General features: G+C 36.0%; 1 protein-coding gene across 1 annotated transcript in view; it reads left to right on the top strand.

Annotated features, from left to right (window-relative positions):
- Positions 1 to 24,333, top strand: part of CABCOCO1 (ciliary associated calcium binding coiled-coil 1) — a 50,511-nt gene that overhangs the window by 11,497 nt on the left and 14,681 nt on the right. The window contains exons 4-5 of the mRNA XM_033066340.1: positions 1,665 to 1,809; positions 6,001 to 6,073. Coding sequence (XP_032922231.1) covers positions 1,665 to 1,809; positions 6,001 to 6,073 — 218 coding nt within the window. The remainder of the gene's footprint in view (positions 1 to 1,664; positions 1,810 to 6,000; positions 6,074 to 24,333) is intronic.

The raw sequence follows: 24,333 nt of genomic DNA on the forward strand, positions 1-24,333 counted from the left end.
ATTTAGTTTTGGCTAAAATATACGTGGTTTTTAGAGAAAGAAAATGTCATTTTTAAATGCTTGCAGGAAACTTCTTATATTTGCTTCACAGCCCAGGGTTGAGTTGAATTTTCTTGTAATTACCAAACGTTTCAACTAAAAGCAAAATTCTGATGTCTTCTATATTAATGACCCTTTCTTTTCCTTTCCCTGCACTGGACCCAGTCAGCCTAGAGAATTAAGCTGACTTGGCCATAATAGCAAGAGTAGCATTGAGCAGGAAGAATGGATTTAGAGAAGGAGGGTAGTGGAAATGCTTTTAAGGTTGGTAAAGCAGCAAGGAATACTGGAGGCCTTGCTTGATGGGGAGTCAGAATGAGTTATATGATTTGATACTCTTCTATCCATTGAGGGTAAAGTGCTCCTTACCTCCTGGAAGTGCTGCCTGAGTGTCTTCCTGAGACAGGTGGTAGGGACTGAAAATCGGGTGTGCAGACAAAAGAGAAGATGTGGATGAGCTGGCAACAGACTCTGGGCCTGAGTGATACTGTTATGTGCCTTCTCTTCCCTACAAAGGGCGATATCTCTCGTTTTGTTGCTTTTCCTCATTTCCTATGGCTTCTATTTCCTCTGCTGTCTCTGTGTTCCTTGTTCCTTCCCATATGGTTATTTATATTGTGCTGCCTCTCTTAATGAAAAGTGATAAAATTTTCAAGCTTTTGATTACTGTACCACTAAAGGGCAAAACTATAAAAGAACAGAAATCTTCTAAGTATTTTATTTGGTTTTCTGTGCAAAAACGCCAAGGAGTGTATCAGTAGAGACATAAAACAATGAGGAAAATGAATCTATTTCGCCACTGTTGGATATTCTCCCATTTTTTTCTGTAGAACTTTTTAGACATACAACGAAAAAATAAATTGTATTTGAAGTTTGTGGGGGTTTTTTAACTTCCCATGGTTCTAGTGATGGCAGACACTCTGCAAATCAAGAAGATGAATCCTTTCTTTTTATGGGTTCAGCAAGCACTGATAAATTTCAGATTGTTCTCTTTGTCAGGACAGTTATCAAACAATTTAAATTCTAATTCCAACCTGTTTTGGCATTTGGTTTTTATTTCCAAGGTAAAAATATAAAGTAATTATCTGGTTTGGAAGGATGCAAAAATGTCTCCAAGTTTGATGATACATGCAGGGTCTTATGCATATTCATGTTTAATCTATTGTGACTGAAAGCACTTTGAAATATTCTTTGCCCTTTTTAGTATCTCTTCCTGTATTAATGGCTTATGTTGCAAGGGGCATGGTCTGAAGACTAATCTTTTATAATTCATAAACAGTAGGCTATTTTAAAGAAAAACATTCTCTGCCTCTCAAATTTGCATATTATTCTGCCTGTGGTTCTCTCAGTATAGGTAAGAGGTGAAACTAGTATCTTGAACATCCATTGTTGTGGTCCTTCCATTGTGGAGGCGGACTAGTGGTTTTGTGGTGTAATTTTAGTGGACACTTAATTGATAAAAATAATGGCAATAAAAGCATTTGACTACTGTTGGTTTTTAAGTTTTTGAATGTTGGGTCATAAGTAAAACTTCAATAAGTCTTATAATTAAAAATGGGCCAAAAAACCCCTTCCCACCCTGTCGTGTTTATACATGGTTTTTGTTGTTTGGGATTACTTTGCAGGCAAACATATGACCTTGGGAGATAATTTAAAAGAACTTGAAAGAGCACTGTCTGGAATAGCAGAAACTGAGTCAGAAGAGAGAGGTGATCTGAATTTATTCAGCATTGAGCAAGCCAAAGCAATCATTGATTTCTTGGTTACCAGGTATTTATTTCTACAGAATCTGTTCTTATTTCAGTAATTTAATAGAATAAATTATATATTTCTAATAGGGAAATGACTGATAAAATAATAGTGACAGCAAGAACAGCAACATCAACAAATATTTTATTATTATTACACTACTACTACTATTATTACTGTTACTAGCATTTTGCTATTATTTTACTGGATATCTTCCTACTGTACCAACATACTGCGAACACCAAACTTTAAATCATGAAAAAGAAGAGAGAATATGCAAGGAGCAATAAAGATCTGGCCTCAAATGTCGAAGCCCAGAAAATAGATTTAGACTAGAGGTTTGTCAAAAAGTAAGATTAAAGATTATTCTGAAAATACTCCTTTTGGATTTTGTTTCAAGAAAACAGTTGTGTATGGACAATATTTTTGTTTGGTTTTAAAAGCTGCTTTTAGATTCTATCTGAATAAAATTGTAGGTCTTATTTATCTTTAGGTCCTATCTAGAGTCTGTTTCTCTAAGTATTTGTCTGGCCCTGACAGTTATAGTGGACTGAAGTAATTTAAAGTTTTTTGCGTACAGAATTAACGTTCTGATTATATAGGAGTCAGCAAAATGTTGCATTTCAAAATCAGCAGAAGTCCAGTATGTACATGAAAAGGTTTTGTGATGGGTCTCAGCTTTTAAACAGAGATGCAGAAAGAGATGAGAACAGCAGTAAATTTGTTATTTATTTGAGAAAAATACAGAGTCTGAGAGCAACAGTGATGCCCCTGTATAAAGTTTTTACTGTATAGTAATGTGTACACTTTACCCCTGGAATACCATGGTTGAGGCAGTGGCTGTACTGACATACCCCTGTTTGCAGTACGTGATGGACAGAATGGTTCTCAAGCTGTTTAACCATCCATGAATGTCAGGGGCAAGGAGATGGAAAATTAGTAAGTTGCTCTGTATTATATGCTCATCCACTGTACTTCAGGTGCAGCCTTCAGCCCATTTTCTTACCCAAGTGGGGGTGACAGGACTTGGGTGGATATGTGGCAGATGGACATAAAAATTGAGTAAGATTATGACTGATCCATATGTAGATTTGTTGGAAATTTTCTGACTGTTCTTTAGGAAAAGTTTAACACAACATAGAGGGGTTTTTAGAAAATTTTCCTGAATGCAGAAAAGTGTTTTCTCTTGAAGAAAGGCAAAATACTAGGGTAGCTATTAGCCTTCCAGTTTGGAGTACTTGGGTTCAGATGGGGATTTAAACCCATTGCAGGCAATTTCTCTTAAAATTGGTCTATAAAATATGTCTCTTTCTCCTGCTCTCTGATTTTTAAATTTTTTTTAAATGGAAAATATAAAACACTTAAGAAATAAGAATAAGAGATAAGAAATAAGAACATTTCTTGAAATCTCAAATATCTGTAGTCAAGGCAAACTAATGTCCTGCCAAGTATTAGCCCTAAACTAAAAGGAAACTTGGCATTTAAGATGTCTCAACTCCTATTACTTCTGTCTTCCTGTCTTTCTTTTGTGTATTTATATGGAACAAATGTTCTTTCCAAGTAGCATGTCTATAGCTCTCGTGTAAGTTATTCATTGAGAGATATCTTGTCCACAAATTACAAAATTACGGAAGTCCACAATTATGAAGTAATTTCTTCACGGTCAGAAGAATTTCACCTAAGAGATTAGGTGCTCCATCCTACTTCTACCAAAGTATTAGCTGGAAAGAATACAATCAAGCTGCAAAACCTTTGCAGCAGAATGGTATTTTGGCCACCAAATACATGGTTGTATGTCTAAACTGCTCAATTTATTACAAATGTGTGCTGTGGCAACATCATGGATGTACACACAGTGTGCGAATGCCTGAAATGTATCATATGTTTTCAGTTTATGCAATCCATTAATTCAGTCACTGGAATATTTTTTTCTAAATAAGAATGGAATTGGCATGCTTAACTGGGTATTCTTTACACTTTATGAACTCAGGAATAGTTAGAGTTTTATTAAAATTCAAATTAATGTATTAGTTCAATACATTTTTGCTTGTTTAATTTTAAATTATAAGCCTGTAGGTTTTTTTTCTACTCAAGACAGTATGACATGTTGTAGTTCAGATCAGGTTTTTCCAGATGGAGGTGTAAACCCATGGGATTTGTAAGGAAATGAAGGGACAAAGGCTTAACCACATGGGCACAAACTGTGTGGCAGCTATAACAGCACCTTCAGGTTTGGTGGAAGGTGACAGTCATCATCTTTTTATCTTGTCTCTTTGGGCAAACACACATAGCTCCTGACATTTTCTTTTCAGGAAGAAGTGGAGAGGGGGAAATATGTCACTGTTAATCACCTTCACATTCTCATATGACATCATAAGAGGGCCTGTTCATAAGATTACTTAAAGAAGTAAAATTATTTCTGTGTAATTGCTAGAAACACTGCTATGGATTTTTCAAATAGTTCACAACAAATAGAAACAAAGAGGCATTTTGTATAACGCTTGATACAAGAAAGAAAACAACACTGTTTTTTCTAAGTAAATGCTGATGTCTAATTTATATAATTTGATTTAAAGAGCATTAAATGGAGGAAGTTTTTCCTTCACATAGGATTGGGGGTGCCAGGTTGAACAGAGATCTGTTTTAAAATAAAGATATAAAATTCAGAAATGCAAAAAAAAATTACTTATATTTTTGAGTATATATTTTAAATTATATGTACCTGTAACATAGTCCATAAAGAATATCATAACCCATTTGCGGGGTAAGGGGAAGGAAAAGACCTGACTTTTAGGTGCTGTAAATCTGGCTTATTTACAAAGCACTAGGATAAGAGAACAAATTGAAATATTAATTTCTGCCATTCTGATTGGAAGGATATATATCTTATTTCCTGTACATCTATGATGTTCATAAAATATTTTTTTGTCTTTTTTCAAATAATCCCTATTAGAATTTTACCAAATTACAGGTGTGTATGTAAGGGGACATATATTTACATAAATCAGTGCGAGTAATTTCCAGGTTAAGTCCTGAGCTCTCTTTAAACATAATTTCTGTGTCTCCACTGAAACATGCCAGGAATTCTTTGTTGAAGTCCTGCAATAAAAATGTACTTAAATGGAATTACAAATGCTATAAGAACTTAATTAATTGCCTGTGTGCTTTGGGTCTGGGGGAAGGCAGCCTCTAGCTGATGGTAGCCAGACTTCTTATGTGGGCCTTGCCATTACCAAGCCAAAGGTATTGCTGACCCAGCTGATGGGTCTCTCAAGAAAAGACCTTGTGTTCTGTCCCTAGCCAGAAAGCACAGGAACAGGTATAGATGTTCCTGCAAATATTGCTGTAACTTTCACAGATACAGCAGGCAGGACAGTGATAAATTCTTGCAATCATTCTTCAACCTGAACTTGCTATGAAAGCATAGCAGTGTTTTAAATCACACGTCAAAATGACGTGACAGGAGCCAGGAGTTCTGTATCATGATTGTAAGAGAAGAGCTAATCGTAATGGACTGTGACAAACAAAACTTTTGATTAAGCAAATGCTGTATCATTGATTATTAGAAAAGGAAACAAAATTATTTGAAACATATGAAATGGAAAGCCAAGCCATATGTGTTTTAAGGAAGATAAATAGATTTGCATTGACAAAGTCTATTTAAAGTTACTTTTGTTGTAATATACACAACTGCTGTGTGTTAATTTAGTTTTTTAGTTTTCCTTTGAGGAAATACTGCACTGATTTTGCAAAGTGACCTTGAGAGAATAAATACTTCTATTCTTTATTGTTTTGGTGTTCCAAGATCAAACTTTCTCCCTGTACTGGCAGCATATCCCAGAATCTGAAAGCTACTTTGGCTTTGTTTCCTTCTTGTTTGCTATTGCTGATAATAAAGGCCTAAGTATCCTGGTGATAAGTGTTTCAGGAATTACTTTTTTCAGAGTGGAACTTTTGTCTTCTCAGAGTTCAATTTCATAAGGACTAAGTGGATGTATTTTTAAGTATCACACTGTATTTTCTGCAGTCATCTGAAAATAAATCCTGCAAACTAAATATGCTGCTTGTTGTAATTGAAGTAAACAACTGTTTCTTTTTAAAATTTGAACTGTTACCATGCTGGAGGGAAACTCTTAGTTTAACAAAATTTGGAATACTGTTACCTTTTCAAAAACTTACAGCTGTGATAGTCTATGTTATGTTGTTTTTCAGTTTATTTAAACACTATAAAGCATACGAATACCTCTTCCACTGTCGTAGAGAAGAACCTGTGATAAGTAATGAGGTGAGTCATTTATATAGATGGAACTCATTATGCAGAGTTACTTAACGAGTGCACCGTGACACATGTTTTATATTGCTCAAAGCGAATTCATGTCAACATCCCTGCATTACTAATGTAAAATGGCTGATTAAAGACTGCAAGTTAGGATGTTTTGATCCTCATATTCAAAATTAATTTGGGATTTCAAAAAAGTGTGAATGCATTGCTTGGTTAAGTCGTTAGTTGTGTTAAATCAGGAACATTTTTGTGTAGGTATTTGTACACTGATGCTTGTAATTTGAATTAGTAACGTGAGTCTGGTGCTTTTAAAGTCAGCAGTCAAAATCAGAAATGTGTGCCATGCCTAGTCTCACCACAGTCCTAATAGAGATGTATGCATGTACAGAGTTTTGTTTCTGCTGTAGCTACCAAGAGTTAATTGTGGTTATTATAAGGAAAGAAGCAAACTAGAAACTGAGCATTTTGAAAGAATTCAGTTAACAGTAGTGAGTTGGCAGTGAGCTTTGTCATGTGTTCTAGATTACATGTGAAAAAATACATAAGAAAATGTGTTGATGCAGAATGTGGCCTTTAATCAAATGGACAGGTTCAGTTAATCAAAGCTAACTGTGCTTTTTGAGGATATGTGTTATAATACATTAAAAAAATATTTGCATTTTAAATTTGTATTAGGAGCCAACTGATTGCCCAGAGAGGTGTAATATTTTGGATAGTACTTATATTTTAGCTTATCAGTACACAATGAAGTTGAAATTAGTGCACTGGAAAAATTCCTTTACACTTTCAGCTGATATTTTGACTCTGATGATGTGGGATAATTGCTTTCCATGTTGCTTTTAAGGAACCATATTATTAAAAAAAAAATTATATGGATGCAAATATTTATAAATTATTCTTGTAATTTACAAGGTAGGTTAAAATTCCAACTATAATGAAATTAGTGACGGAACTGTCAATACAAAGGTAGAACAGAACTTCAGCATTATTGTATTAGGGTGGGGGTTTTATGTTGGGTAATCAGATCCATGGGCAGCACTTCTTAATTGGCAAAATCTGTTTTGGTGAGGCTTTGATTAAGTAATTCTTGTGTAAACTTGAATCATTAGTCTTAGAAGGTTTTAGACTAGCTTAAGAGAAATGGCTTTGTGTTTCCTTTGTGTTTTCCTCTTTTCTGGGTGGGTGATCATCATGCACTGTCCCAGCCACAAGACAGGGGTTACCCTGGGCAGGCTCTGCTGGGGAACACCACCTCTGCTGAGGGTACCAGCACCTCTGGGCAATGGTAGGAATGAATTTCAGGGAATGACTTCAGTGATGATCCATCTAAGTAACAAGTGCCATCTTGCAGCTTGCGCCTGTCGCAGAAGCCTGCATGACAATGTTTAGCTGTAACTCCTTTACGGCCTTTTCTTACCTATGGTGCCACTTCACTTTAATCCATCTGTTTTGTATTCTGAGCTCCATGGCAGAGTGCTTTTAATTTGTCCAGCTACACTCCAACACACAAGAAAATCAATACTTATATTCTGTTGGAGTTCATTTTGATAGGGTGATGCATTATTCTTCAATAAGTAAAAGTTTAAGGTATTGCAGCTGCTTATACAAATATATGGCATTATTTGCATTTGCTTTATGTGTTAAAATGTGAGGAGAGGTGAACTCAGCATAGACGTCCAGTTCTTTTGCTCTAACTTTGTTTTATTTAGTAATGCTTGCACATAAAGGAGATCATTACTTCTATTTTGTGGTCCCTTGGATGAACAGTTTTTGGGCTGCCATGTTTTGTTGTGTGTGGCTGTGGCAGGAGCACTCCTTGGGGGACTTGCTCTGCAGTGCATCTGCTCAGGGAACAGGAGATCGCCTGGGAAATCCATGTGCTGAAGGTAGATAGTAAAGTTGTGCTGAAAGCTTGGCTACTGTCCTGTTATGTAGAACAATGTCTTACCAAAAAAATAGAAAGGCCACTGCAGACACACCACAGCCCAAAGGTGAATGTGATCCAGACTCTAAGCTGTGTGCAAGTATTGTGTAAAAAGTTTTCCTTTAGCTGCAGCAAAGGGAAACCTCTTCTTTTGGAGCAGGACACTGTAAATTGTAGTGTCCAGATTTGCCCAAATAACAAGAGCCACAGTGTTCCAAGAGCTTAATTACAGGATTATCTCCTTTTGTAAATGAACACTTTGAGACAAGTCAGTGAAATTACTTGCTTCAACAGAATTGATTTGCTTCCACCGAAATGGCTTTAGCTCAGCGAGTATGTGTGCCAGAAAGAATTACCTACGGAATAAAAGCCCAACAGCCTCAGGAGAAGATCTGCTTTTTTAAAAGAGATGCAGCTACAACAAATAAAAGCTCGGTGCTGTAATGAATATCCTTTTAGGGAAACCATAGTGTGTGTTTTCCAGAGAAATCTTATAGCAGTAGGTTGTAAAGTCAGTGGAATTTTTTTTTTCCTCTAGCACAGGCAATTATACAGTGTTCTCAATCAAGTTTCCTTTTTGATCTTTCACTGCAGTTATTTCCAAGTGACCCTGTCATTTCCTGTGTAGAATAAAATCAGACAAGAAAAGGGAAATGACTCAAAACTCAGATTATGCATACAATATCTGTGGTTGTGCCATTAAACAAAATCTAAGTTATTTAAAAGTAGCACATAATTAGTGGAGCTTCACGATCTGATTAATATTCTGCATTTGATGCAGCTAACATCAGTGTTCAAGTCTTAAAAAAAGGTAACAAATTCCAGGCTAATTATTTCTCTTTTTATTTTATTGCATTGGCTAAAGCGTTTAAACCTCAAACTGCCTGAGGTAATCATATTGCCTAGAAAAAAAAGGTTAAAACAGAAAAGACATGGATGCTTGGTTAGATGATAAAACACACATCACACTTCTAACCTACTTTGACAGTATTTAAAATTTAAAACTTGCCTTTCTAGCTATCAAATCCCTTAGTTCCCCTTCATTCCAGATACACAAAGACCTATATATTATGTATGCATGAATACCTTTTAGAAAACATGACGGTACAAGGAATTGCTGAGAAGTGTTAAGATTGCCAAGTAAATTCATTGCTTTTTTTCCTGTTACTATTATGAGCAGTTCCCCCCATTTAGAATCATTACAGAAGGAGCCGTGGTTTAGCTGTTCTGTGGCTATGATCCAAAATAAAATGGAATAGTGCTACCATATCAGAGTTCTTTGGGAATATTGCTGTTAAAGATCCTGGTTTTTTCGTTCTGCCTGTTCTGGACATTTTGCTCTCTAGCTGTGATTTAGTACACCTATATTAGCTCACAATTTCAAGGAAAGCAAAGGGAGTACAGAGTAAATATTGATGTTCAGGGATTCAATTGAGCAATTCCTGTTAACACATAAGATCTTATAACAGAGGTTTAAATTGTTAATACATGAATTGTGTAGAAGTTTTTATTATTTTCTATTTCTACATTTAGTTAATTTATTTTGCTTTGATATGATGATATATTGCAACATATTTTGCAATTTTTTTCTCTCATTTACAAATTTTACCTTATACTGCAGTTCATGTTTTTTGCTACTCTCTGTTGTGTATTTTTGGATGGTATGAGGCTAAGGTCTTTTGGGATTATGTCTGCTTTGAAACATTTCCTAATAAAAATAATGTGGTTGGTAAATCTTGTTTTATTCCTAGTTGCTTTAGTCAGCCGATGGAGTAATCTGCTATTTTATGGCCCAGATGACTAGCTAAGTTTGACTTCTTGAAATAGTAGCGTACAATGTAATTTTCTTTAGAGATGTCATAGTGGGTCCGGTTGCAATAAAAATATCGAAGATTAAATTTAATGGCAGTGCAGATTCAGTATTATAGCAGTCACTAGATATCATTCTCTGTACTTAGAGTTCCAAACTAGTTTCCATTAATGCTTTCGTTCTGTGTACTCCTTACTTTCTGAAGCATTAAGCTTTTGGACTGTGTCTGGTCTTTATCCAGTTATGGGTTGGGTAGGGCTTTTTTTAAGTTTGAACTAAATCCCTTCTTTGTTTGAATTTAAGGAGGTGGATAGAAAGAATATGCTTTTTGAAAGCTAATAGAGCTTTTTTTTCTTCTGAATGCAAAAACCCTGAAGTCTGGGACTTGATTTTGATACATAATCCTCATTAGGTGTTGCATATTTAGACTGGTTAATCAATCATTGTTTAAACAAATTTGCTCCATGATTTCTTGAGAATTGTATTTTAGAGATGTATGAAGCCAGAACATTTCTGTAAGCGTATCAGTTTACACTACAGAAACTCATTCCCCAGCTAATGGAGTGTTTTTCAAAGCCTGGAGTTTTCAGAAATTTTTAGTGTCTAAAAACCAGCAAGTTGATTTTTTGTAGCTTTGTTTTCTAAATATCACCATGGCAAAGACATCAAGAAGAGCATAGGACTGGAAAGGTTGTCTTCAATTGTCAGCTGTCATGCTGCTTTCTCATAGGGAAGCATTCATAATCCTCTTCAGAAACCTGTCAAACTAAAGTTTAAAAAGTTAATTTTTTTTGTCTTTACTCTTTCAGTTAGGAAGTGTCCTGATGCTTGGTTTCTGTAATGGTTATAAAATTTCAATTTCTAGTCTGAGTGTATTCATAACAAGCTTATGTGCATTTGTCCTTGTGCCAATTTGTGCCAGTATTGACCTTTAGCTCTCGTTCCATCCCCAGTGTTTATTTTTCTGGCGTATAAAGAGACAGCAATCTTATTGTCAGCCTTCATTCAGCTAGACTAGAAAAGCCAGACTTCTCTAATCTTTGCTGTAGACTTTGATACATGTGTGCTTATATCCATACCAGCCTCTTTTCATTCTGTTGACCTTCTTCTATAATTGTTCCTCTTTGTATCAGTTTTGTTAGAGCATAAGTGACCATACAGACATAAAAAGCAAGGCCTTGTAAAATACCAATAGTACTTTCTTTTCCTCTGCTGGGAATAGCCTACATGATAGGTCCTAGGAGCACATTTTATACCTGTATCATGTGCCTATCTCATTGTACATCTGCTATTCTAGTTCTCCTTTGTTGTTGTGTTTTCTAGCTGAGGTATTCCCAGTGCACTGTAGACTTTAAAAAAAGAGATGTCCTCACAATGTCATCTCCCAGTTTGTAATTGAATACAAGAGTGAACAGACTTCAAGGGCCTTCAGTCCCATCAGGGTGATTTTCCTGCCCACTCATAAATTGATCGTGTCTCTCACATCGCTTTTGTCTAGAAAATTATTTATTTAATAAACTATGGAATTAGTCTGGCATCATGTATCTTTGATAAGCTAATGTTGTGTTACATTCCATTTCTCTTTCATTTCCATGCTCTTATTTATTTTTTCCCTTCAAAACATGTTCCTCAAGTCTTTACTGGTATGAAGATCAAAACTACAGCTTCAGGAGTAGGTTCATTATTTTCCAATTTTGGATGTTTAAAACTGGTACTGGGCCTTTTGATGTCTGAGGGGAAATTTTTGATGTCCGTTACAGAAGTGTGCTGCACCCAAGTCCCGATTACTGAAGTAAGCAGCTGGAGAGCCAGTGGGTTTTTGACAAAATTCACAGATATCCAGTCCTTTGATCTTGAGGCTTGCTATGGCTGTAACCAGAGATCTTGAAGAACATATGATTAGTCTGAATGAAAAGTGAAATCTCTTGGAATTGAATGTAGTACTGCTTCAAATAATTAAGTATCTGTTGTCTAGTAGAAACGATCTTTGTTTTCCAAAGATTGTGTTGTTATGCTCATTTGTTGGTAGGGGAGCTACACTGACCTTTAGCAGTTACATTTTCGTGTAGGTCACATGCTGATGGTCTTCTAATGCAGTTTTAATATTCCTGAGTTTTGGTAGCTGAACTGCTCTGGCCTAAAAGCTGGTGAGAGCTCCAGAGAACTGGTGGAATTCATAAGCCCGTGCTGAGTACTTTTACAATGCTTTAGGGAATGATTAACAAAGCATTTTTTAAATTATTTTCTTAGGAAAATCAAATACAAAACAAGCCTGCTTTTTGACTCAGTAACATGCGTGAAGTCACGAAAGAAAAGAATTCAGGCAGGACAAGTGCCAAATAACTGAGTTGTGCCTTCACTATACTGAGGACCATGGTTCTGACCCAGCCAGAGTTCCAACAAGCATCTCTTTTAAACAAATTGGGAGCTTTTATTTCAATGGATCTAATCACATACACAGAATTAAACTGAGAAGTGACTGGGATCACATTGTTCAGTGCCCTGGAGGATGAAAAGCTAAAGATACTAGAGAAAAAAAAATTGAGGCTCATGATCCCTTTTGACTGAATGGTGTTAGAGAGTGGGGAAAAAAACTTGAATTCCTGGCAGGAAGACAGTTCTGGAACTGTGCAGGAATTAATATATACACAGATGTGCTCTAGGAGTTTTTTAATTATTTATTTAGAAAGTGGCTTGATTTCCACTTTCTTTATGTGTGTGATTTGTATGTATCTGTTTGTACATATGTAAACATACATAGTTGTGGTAAGAGCGGTAATGGCTTGTTTATTTGCTGGAATGCAGGTCAGCTAGGAATTGTAGGCTTTGACAGGAAGGATAGCCAGTACATTAATGACAGCCTGTTTCTGCTATTCATCAGAATGTTCCATGACCCAAGTGATGAAAGTGCTCTATCAGAAGACTACAGCACATTTAAAAAATGGTTATCAATCAAGGTGTAAATTTTATTAGAAGACATTGCGATTGGCATGAAATCATGTAACTTGCAGCTGAGAAAAGTTCATAGGAGAATCTGAGAATTTTGCGGTTTGATTAAATTCCAGTTTAAAACAAAAAATTGAACACTTAACAGAATTGCTATTTTTATGTGTCTATGTTTAAACTCCCTGACACAAAAGCAGTGCTTTTGAAGATCCTTTCAGAGCCCCAGCTCCATCCTGGTGCCATACAGTGTAGTTGGCTCTGCTGGAGCAAGACCCACATGATCTAGGGGTACTCAGCTTACCATAGGGCATGTTGCTGGGGAGACAGAAATGTAGAAAACAGGATTCTTTTATCAGCCAGTGTGGCAAACCACTGGAAGGGCTTTGTATGTCAGCTGGTGAGAGCCATGTAGGTTGCTGCTAGCACATAGGCAGAAAGTTATTTGCACAATAACTCAACTTTAGGAAGTTCAAAGAACATAACTTGAAAGGAATCTGCCAAAAAAAATACAGATACATTTTATTTTGAGCCAAAATAATTATGTCTGCTGCACTACAATGCTATTTGTGGTGTTAAACTCTTGCATGTAATGCAGCGGGGATCAAGCAGTTATTCCAGAATGTACCACATTTTATTTATGTTTTGCTGGTTCAAATTTAGCTGCCTTTTTTAAAAGTTGTTTGCCAGCAGGTACCATTTTGGTGCCTGTACAGGAGAATGGCTTTCCAGAGCGGTTGCCTTATTTCCAAGATTTCCTGCATAATTTTTGGTAATTGGCAAACACAGATCCATGGCCTTATACTACAATTATCAACTGTGTTGTACCCATTACCTTTATCTGCAGCTTTTCATCATCTTGAAAATTAAATTGTATTCATAAAAGTATCTATGCAATGGGCAAGTGATGTGATATTTTATTGGAATGTGTTCCCACGGGTGAATATTTATGTATCAAATTCATATATCTTGTGATCTTATGTTATGAATAAAATGTTGACCTTATTCATATAAATAAATAACATGGCATTTCCTTACCATGATGATTTATAATCCATATACATTTTAATAAATTTTCATCCATTTTGTTGATGTTATGGCGACAAATGTAATCCAAGTCTAAATAACTGACAAATTTTACAATCCTTTAAAGTTCCTTTTTAAAATGCACCAGAAAGTTTGTATGTCTTCTAATTCCACCTTGAATTTCAGATTTTTTTATAATATACAACATAAAGTATTTTTACTGAACATTGAGTCTGATGTATTTGAATATTTAATTCATAAAACATTATTTTGATTTCCTATAAATATGCTAAGCTCAGCAAAATGTGGTGTTACTCATTAGAAAGCTAAATTTTATAGGATGTCTGGTTGGTATGTGAGGTAACTTATATTGCTACTTAGGTTTACATTTAATAAGCCTTAACTAAGAAAATTGTTTATATTTCAAAGGAAAGATAATAAATAAAATGAGGGCTTCGAATATTAATGGGAACTGTGCCTTTATTTTGTTAAAGCATTCAGAGTTAAATAGTGGTGGTCTGTTAACAATCTAGGGCTATTTGGCAAATCTCTAAATTTACTCAATAATCAAAACATAAAAGGACAATGGAAACTTTTCACAATAAAAGAAAAAGCAGTTGAGTACAGAAACCAAACAAATTATTCTCTACTTTTTCTTGGTAAGGAGGTGAACTTTATAGGAAGGGCAGCAAGCTCTGTGTTAGGGTTGCTTTTTCCTGCCTTTGTTATAAATTACATCTGTCTGTGAAGAATCCTCTCCAGTTACTTCATGGTTCATGACTATGGGGGAGGTGTGCATGTCTATCTGGAATGGGGCAGGGAGAGACAGATTGTGGGGGAGCCTTTTCATTTTACTGGTTTGTTTTTCACTGAGGAAATGGCAATTCTAAGCATTAATTTACCTTGCTTACTAAATATACAGATGGATAAAATTCCTAAGAATCCAACTGTGTAAATAGAATATTAACAAAACAACTGTTTTCTTCAGCATTTGTATTATTTGTTCTTTGTAGCTTGTTAGAGTTTTGGAAGACTTCAGCACCATTTAGGTTCAGTGTAATCATTCAAAATGTTTTTATTAGGGCTTAAATGAGGAAAACTTTTGGCAATGGGATGGAGTTTATCCAAAGCATAATGTTTGATTCTTTCACAAGAGTCTGAATACACTGCAACAATATTGTAAGGCACCAGAAATATGGGAATAAGCTGCCAAATGGTACTGGAAGGAGAACCATATACATATTTGGGTGTAGTGTGCTCTCCATGCCCTCCTTCCCCTGGACCTGGTGAGCATCCAAAGAGATCAGCCCCGAGGCAGCCCAGATGTGTCAGTGCAGGGCCTTGGTTCTGCCCCCTTTTTCTCCTGCCTGCACAGTTTCCTTCACCATTTGATCCTGAGGCAGGAGTCATTTGCACACTGCTGGCGATAGAGCAGGGTAGAAATTCTGTCCTTCCAATCTCTTCAGTGTGGGCTGATGGCCAGCTCCCACCAACTCCAACCCACTGAGCCTCACTGTCTCCTCTTCTGATTTGGGAAATAGGCTCCCATCTGCCACTTCCATGAGCCTTAACTAACCTCGTGCTGCCTGAGTCTCCCACAAATCTACTGTGTTTCTGTGAAAGCTGAGACTTCATTATGTGTTTCGAGCACTCAGGAAACTTTGAATGGGTAGAATATACTGTATCCCCTCAGTGCAGGCTTGAAAACACAGCAGCTAGAGCCTTTTGGTGTTCTTCACAGTTAAGACTATTATCTAAAAGTTTTTTTTGTTTGATTTTCCACGTGCACTGTTGAAAAGTTGGTAGTGAACTCATCCTGAATCTCCTCTTGGCCAACTTAAAGCAGAGAGAAGAAATACTTAATTGTTTATACTTAATGTTTGCTTTTTCCTACTTGTTAGAGTGAGCAGACACTTTGGCTGACCCTAAGATGCTTATGTGGTGAGTGTTCACTTTGTTTTAATTTTTTTTTAAACAGGCTGATTACATCGTCATATTTTGTCCTCTGACTACAAAGCCTATGTCAGAGCCCATGTTGGTTCTGCAGATTTTGCTGTGTCCAGGATAAAACCTAAATACAGATGTTTTCAGCTGAAATACCTCAACATTTTGCTTTCCACTTTTATGACAAGCAGTCCTTCTGACTTTTTGGTTGTTTCTACAGGAATCCCACAATATTTTAAATGTGTTTTGCAGAAAATATTGTTACTGCTCCCACAGAACAGGACATCGAGCATGAATTGCATGCTGATATGTATATTACTAGTTTCCTAGTATTAGAATTCTTGTGCTTGATGTGTTGTTTCTGTTCTATTCAAATAACACTAGGCAAGGAAAAATATCCCCTGTGCACTTGCACTGTCGTTTATTTTGACTGTGCCTATCAAATTTGGCTTGTGAACACAATCTAAGGAAATGGCATAGATTGTAAGTGACAAAGATGAATGTTGCATGCCTCATTTATAGGAAGGCCATCCAAATATGGTCTCAGAGTTGTGAGAACATCCTGTGCTTGAGACATCTTGAATTTTGCATTGATCAGGGCTGTAGACAAGTTTCAGGCATTAACAGGCTGGAATTGAGGTCTATTTCTAGATTTACTGGATATTGTGTGCTGCATAAAGATTGCAATACATTGCAACCAATGCATATAGTACTCTTATATAACAAAATGGAAGAGTGCTAGGGATGTTCCTTAGAGATTATTCTACTTTCAATATCTGCTTTACATTCTCTCAGCGTTTTTAGCATTTTTCTTAGCATTCATTTTGTATTCATGGTGCCCATTTATCATTTTTGTCTCTGTTATACATTTAGGATCTTAATTATTATCTTTTGTTCTAAGAAAGATATTGTGCCAGCTTTTTCTATTCCTTGGGAATTAGAGTTTAGTTTAAGACTTACAATTGGAGAAATGTTAAATTACCTGTAATGGTCAGATTTCCAGTTAAGTATTGAAAAGTTTTACTCTCACAATAGACTATTGTCAATTTTTAGCGCTACTGTTGGCCTGGCAGTTCTAGATTAAAAGACAGTGAGGGCTAGAGCCTAGATTGCTGACTGGGGGAAGCGGGGGCAGGGAAGGGGTGGGGCAGGGGGAATGGTTGGATTTTTTTTGTGTGGCTCTTTTTTCTTTTTTTTCTTTTTTTCTTTCATTAATTTTTTAAAATAATCCTAACATTGGTCCACTGTGGTGCCCTCCGGTGGAATTTCTAAAAATACCATTATGTTTCTGTTGATTTTGAGAATGACCCCTTGTGTCTATTGATACTGCATGCATGGAACTGTGCACTGAACCACTAATTTTTGTTTAATAATCATGTTTTGTTTGAGAAACCAAGGAATTGCCAAGGTGGAAGTAAGGAGCCAAATGTTACTTATTTTGCCATTACAAAATTTTGTCCCTCCTTCTTGCTTGCAAATAGAGCTGTCTGAATTACTGAATGTAAAATTAATATTCTTTTCTTTGCAGGCCTACCATGGCCAGAAACAATAGAAGTATTTAAAGACAGGATTTCAGTCTTATCTCTGTGGAGTGCTGCTGGTTTGTCTTCAGTTCCTAGTCTTGTTATTCATACTGGTTTTATTGCAGTATATTTAATTGTGTCTTTGTTCTGATCAATCCTCAGTTCAATGGGTAAATAATAAAAGAAAGGGGGTACATAATCAAATTACCAGCAGTAATTGGTAAGTCCAAGCATTACTGGAACTTTATAGTGAGTGGAAAGAACAGGGCTTTGGTATCAGAGTCAAAAAGGCCAAGCCTTTAAAAGTGACAACATAAATACATTGCTACATTGGCACATCTTTGTGAATTTAAATTACAAATTATTGTGCATAATCAGAATCAGAGCAACTGGAAAATCATACAGCATGGATAGACTTTATTAATTTTGGATACAAATGAAAGACATTAGACAGGCTTAGAAATCTGACAGACTAGCAGAATCTTAATATTTGACAAGTGTAAGATAAAATAAGAATTTGTCTCCTGGATTGCTGGGTTTTTTCTCTTATATTAGTGGGAATATTCACAAACTAATAAGCAATAAACCATATGCATTAGGATAAAATGTAGAAGTCTGTGGTAATGAAGCTTATTTAGGTAACAGGAAAGTTTAAAGGTTATACATTAATTGGTCAACAGGGCATGGTGTATTAAACAGGAGACTGTGTTGCTCTGGGAATTGAAAATTAAGCCCTAAAGTTTTTCAGACCTTCATTGCCATTTTAATATATTTACGGCTTTCAGACCATAACGTTGAGTTGGTTTTGTTTCATTTTGTAGTGAACCAAAACAATTAAAAAGACAAATCTGCTTTCTTCCTTAACTTCCTTCCTTTATCTGTTAACATACTAGCAATTTTAGTAGTGAAATAAATTACTTAATCAGATAGGTACCAATAATTCTAACCTATACAGACATACAGAATTTTATTTTATTTTTTAATTTTCTCTTTCCACCAAATCAATTGGAGAAGAATGGACAAAGAGTAAAGAAAAAGTAGCATGATTTAACAAACTAAACCCTGCTCTGTGGAATTCAGTTACCTAAAAGATCATTTTTATAGATTTGTGCTATTTACAGGATTCTGCCTGTCAAATCTGATAAGATCAGTATGATGGGGAAAAATTAAAGCTGCTCATGAAGAGTACACTAAGCTTGACCAATGCTACAATAAATAGTTGTGTTTTAGCAGCATGTTGCATCTTCATGTTTACCTGACATTCAGGTTCACTCTGTCAACTACTTCCCAATTAACTCCAAATTTACTCAGGCCACATTAAATCTTTGATATGACATTTATGTGCTCTGGAACTCTGTCTTCAGGGAACAGTAATTTCTATTCATCAAAAACATCTTGAATTTTAAAATTAAAGAATTTGGTATGGCGACTTTTAGACAAATTTATTATGTGATAATGCATGAGAAAGCTTGTAATGTCTGTCCTTTTGTTGCTGTTGTCAGATATAAATTTTGAGTGAGCAGCTAAGATTTACCATTCAATTAATATTTCCTCAATGCACCATGCCCCAAGTAATTTCAAGGGAACTGCTAGGATTGTATCGAAAATAAACACCATGGGTTGTAATGTCAGCAAAATTTGGCCTCAAACTGAAAACTATTGCATTAAAAATACTCTCTCTAAAATTCAAACATCCTGTATTTACAGTTGCAGAAAATATAGCTACAGCTTTGTGATGTGTGGGTGTATATATGTAAGTATGAGTAGAAAGTGCTGTATTGGTTCATCTTGTGGGTCATTCCCAAATAAGACTTCATTTGAAATCGTTTTAACTAATTGTGCTTTGTATTTTCTGGAGTGAATTAAGGAGCTTAGTTAGTTTTCAGCAGGAAGAGGAGATTGCAGCAGTATATCTGCAATATAATGGGAATTATATTTGTTAATGTACTTCGGGAGCATTTAAATTCTAATCATGCAGACGAAAGGAAATTTCTAGTGATGGCAAGTAAATTTAAATTACACAACAGTAAAGACTTTCATACCTTTGAAAATATTTCAGCACTGGCTTTTTTTTTTTTACTTGCTTTGATTATCCATGATCACAGCAGCAGAATTTTATTGCTGTTGCCATAATTTCTGAAGCATAACTGTGCTAACATGAAATATATATATAGGTACATTTGCCAACTTGTTTTAATTTTGTCGTTGACTTCCCACCTCATATGTTGGGAGGGGCTGCTGATCAGTGCAGTGGCTGAAGGAGAATGCAGAGTTGTTGCAGGAGAAAATGAAGATAAGCAACCGACATTTGCAGAAAAAGTAGGCATTTTTTCTTGGTTTCAGAATCAAGAAAATAAGATTTCCATAAAACCTGTCTCTGTGACCTCTGGGAGCCCTCTGTGGCCATGCAGGTGTGAGTGGCTCTCAAGCACTGCGTAAGGCAGGATTTTTATGCCGCAAAAAACTGTCAGCTTTACTCTTGTTGAGCAATCCTCTAGACCAGGTCTCACCAGCTATGTATGTCTGAAAATATAATGGATATAGCTAGACCTGGATATATGGATAGACCTTTGACTAGGTCTTGGCTAAGGTAGAAAAATGCAATACAAGGTATGTAGTGACTGTGGAAGGGAGGATGTTTCTTTTCATGGAATAATTTTTCTACCCTTCTCAAGATCAATGTCCTCCTACTATGAGACTTTTCACCTCTTCAGCAGCACCTGCTTATTGTAAAAAAAAGAGAGAAGAACTAAACAGCGCTGTTACCAAAACCAGAATTCCCCAATTTTTTTTATTATTGCAGTGTTTAACCTCCGCTTTTTAATCATATGCACAGCAGGAAAAAGGGGATGCACTCTAGCAACTTGTTAGCTATGAAGCAGTGCAAAATTTTAGCTGGAATCATGCTATCTGTTGAAAGTAAACAATAAGTCTGAGTATGTTTAATTATTTAATAAATTTTGAGTTATGCTATTATTTTAATTATGTTAATAAGGCTGACTCCAACACTGTGAGCCTTAGGGCTTGAAGTGTAATTTCAATGCTTTGTAATAAATTTGCTGAACTTTGGAAAAAGATGAAATGGCTTAATATTAAACATTTGCTTGATTTAAATTTTACTAACCCATGCACTTTATAACTCATATTCTTTCAGTGCAATGTCCCAGCAGAACAACCATAATAGTACTTGTGAGTAAGCATTCCTTTTGCACACAGGTCTTGCTTATAAACTTGATGAATAAAGGCCCAGCTATCAAGGGAATGGTAAAGATCTACGCAGCCTTGCACTTCAAGGTCATTGGTTCAGGCACTGATCATTAAAGGCAGAAAGTCAACATCTGACTGGTGCTTCATAACGTACAATAAATGAGTTAGTGGGGTCAGTGGAGACAAGGGAAGGAAACAACCAGTTCAGTAACAAGAAAAAGGGTAAGACTAATGCATAACTCCAAAAAGGGGGAGGAATTAGGAGATACCCAGTGTACTCCTCCTTCCCCTGCAGTCCTAAGGGCTGTAGTCATTCCTCAATCTGGAAAGGTTGTAGTCACCCTGCTTGTTCTCATTTGATGGCATAAGCTTAATTCAGTTGAGCTGGGTAAATACTTAGGTCAAAAAGGATCCCAAGAAAATACAGGTAGAAGATGGTTTGATGATGAAGTAATAGTGAACCTGGTTTGGTGCTGCACAACAGGCTCTTTGAAGGGAGCTACCACACTGATATCCTGGCCACTGGTCATTACCTCAGGCATATAAATCACAGGCAGAGAACAGTTGGCCATGGTATCCTCATGACTGCCTTCCAAGTGAGTAATTACAGCCTGCCAATGGTAATTCCCCAGAAAAGTTAATTGCATGAGGTGCTCTCTTTAGATCAGTTGTGCAGTGTGAATGTTGCTTAAGGCTCATTTAAAGAACTAGTTGCTTTTCAGTGATAGGATTCCTTTATGTGAGACCTTTATGAACATTAGGAGTGTTTAGAGGAAGGAGTTTCTGGAACGTTGCAGTGGTTTTTTTTTATTAGCCATTTCATATTTAGTTGTCAAAATGAAGTAAATTTCTTCTGTCTGCTCTAAAAAGTACATTATTTTTTCCTGCAGTTTTCCCCCTTCCTTTGGTCTTGTTGTCATTGTTTGCTCTGAAATCTGGGCTGACACCCAGGATGTCTTTACTTAATGTATACATGGGGCTTAGTGAAAGAAATTATTTCAGTCATTACAAAAGAACCCTGTGACATTTCCTCTGTGGTACCTTCATTCAGGAGCACAGACAAAAGAGGTGGGGGGGAGAAAATCCAACAAAATCTTCATCTAAGTAGTTCCTTTATTAATAAACCCCCTTTAGATAGAACATTTTGTGAGTAAGAAGGAAAATAAGGTGAGAGAAAACAGAGGAGGAACTCAATCTCACAGATATGTTTGGCTTGGTTTAGTTCGGTTTGTTTCTTTTGCCCTTTAGCCCTTATTACTTGTGTAAAATAAAGTTTTTATACCTTTGGAAGATGTTTTAGTCACAGGTTTTGTATAGCTTTAATATGAGTACACATTGAAAATGTTTAGTAATATTTTACATTTAATGTGGGACTTTATTTTTATTCTACTTTCTTTTTATTTCTGCTTCACTGAAGTAGAAAGTAGTTTTGGAAGAACTCTTACCCATCTGAACCACTGAATGAGTCTGATGTTGCACTTGTTAATTGATAGGTGGTTTATGAAAGTGGGGAAGCGCCAGTGGAAGATTTTGTAATGGAATTTTATGAATGAAATTGTGGTTTACTTTTAAATAAGTATGCAATGCTCAATAAAATTATCTTTGGAACTTTCATGAATATTTTGTTCAAGTACCTTAGCCCATGTTTGTTTTTATGAGGAAAGTGAAGTTCCACCTGTCTTTTTTTAATCTAAAATGTCAAAAGCTTCTGTATCAAAAATACATTTCAGCCTCTAGGTATTCAAGCATTGCAAGAGTATTATTTCTTTTCATAAATGATTCTATCTAAATCCACATCATAACTTTTTTTTTTTAAAGTAGCCAGGGCGGGGAGCATGCATATGATATGTCAGTTCTTTCCTGAAAGAAAACAAGATAATTAACCCCTCACTTTGCACCTCCTATATTTTGCCTCCAAACTTGAATAGAAAACTTTTCTGGCATAAAAAGCAATTAGGTTTTAAACTTGTCATCTCTGTTAGAAAATTACACAACTTGAAGTCGTTAAAAAAAAATTCTTCAATATCAAGTTGTGGAAACCTGTAATATTTAGTTGGAGGATTTTTAGGATTTAAAAGAAAAAAAACAGAACTTTTATATTTCAAAATATTAATGCATCAGCTTTATTGGAAAACATGAAATTGTTCAAATTATCTCAGTAAAACCATTTGGACTACAATTCCCGGAATGCTCATGAAACTGACGTATCTACATGTTCTCAAAAATTCATAATCCATCATTCTGATGTTAGATCGATGGATTGTGACTTTCTGATGGCAAATCTGTGAATTAAGGCTTTTTTGAGTACAACCTCCTATCCAATTATTGCCCCTATTCATATATTATAAATCATTATTTCTTCACCAGGTAGTCAGCAGTTTCTATTTCCTGAAGTTTCAGAACCTTCTTTTTTTAGCCATTGTGGCACTCCCAGTGAGCAATCAAAAATGGAGAGCACTGACCTGAAAAATAAAGCTTCCATCACAGCAAATTGTTGAGGGATGAAAAGTAGTTTCTAATTCTTCTAGTTTCTGTTGAAATAAAGGGAATTAGAGTACACTGAAACAAATCTCATCCCCTTCCGGCACAAACAAGCAATATAATAAATTAGTACAGAAGTTGTTGGCATGTACTGACTTCGTTTTTAAGTGCTCATGCCCGAGTTTCTTAAAACTGATGCTTTCTTCTGAAAAGTTACCATTTTGTTATGCGAAGACAGATCAGCTTCTGATTTAAAGCTGAAATTTGCCAGCATGCTGCCTTAAGTGACTCTGTCTGTTAGGTGCTGTTAAACTGAAGCTCCTTTGAATTAATTATTTATAGACTAATAAACATACCTCTAATGTAACAGAATATATGATAAAAATAAAAAATGCTTTACTGCATTTGGGTTTAGGTGTCAAATCAAAACACATTTAGAACAACTTTATTAGAAGATACTCAGAAAAAAACAAGAGGAGTTGTTTTAGGACCTGTCATGCATTCAGAAAAGTCATTAAATGAAATGTAATCGTGCTGTGTTGGAGAGTTATCTCAACAGATTTCTGAAGCTAAGGGAATTTAGGTCTGGTCTGTGTGGATGGAGAAAATCAATAGTATGATCGTGTTGGTTTTTATTTCATTTTGCTGTACTGATATTCTTCATTAGGATGCAGTTTTCACAGTAGATGGCTCTACGCAAAATATGCCCAGTCAGTACAATTCTAGTGGAGAAGTTGTCAAAAAGGGTGGCAATCGATGAAGAGGAGGATGGTGTAATGAGTGGTGTAGAATTCATCTTTATTAACTATTTGTTCTGGTCCTGTGAGTTGTGAGAAAGCTGTTATAGTGCTGACTCGTGCTTTAGTTTCTCCTTTAGGTGGCCACATGGATTCTAAAATCTTTGTCCCAAGGGCTGTTTCTGTGGCACATTCCTGATAAACAGGTTTATGTATCTTGTGGTCTCCCTATTGCTCTGCAGTCAAGGATGTTATCAGAAACCATATGAGAGAGTTAACAGACATTTTGCATGTCCTGCCATTCAGCAGTTGAGGGGGCAGTTTGTAATATTTTAATATAAGGGAAAACATTGTCTTGGCGTATTAATCTCGTTCCTTATTGTTTATTTCAGGAGTTCTGGTCATTAATGGCATCCTTGCTCTCACCTTCCTTTTCCTGCTACCTCTTTTACATTTTCAAATTTTGACCACCAAGACATCCAGGGTGCTGCAGAGCACTGGAAAGAGGTGGTTTGTTGTGAGAACAGAAAGAGTTGTTCTGTGAATACCTCTGCAGAAAACATTATTAGGACAAGTGCCAGCACAGGAATGGAACCGGGGCAGGCCTCCAAGGCCTTCCTTGTTTCAGATAGCCCAGTTCTGCTGGTGGGGAGTTGAGTAAAGCTCCT

This window comes from Catharus ustulatus, chromosome 8 (genome assembly GCF_009819885.2).
Source record: "Catharus ustulatus isolate bCatUst1 chromosome 8, bCatUst1.pri.v2, whole genome shotgun sequence".
Lineage (NCBI taxonomy): Eukaryota > Metazoa > Chordata > Aves > Passeriformes > Turdidae > Catharus > Catharus ustulatus.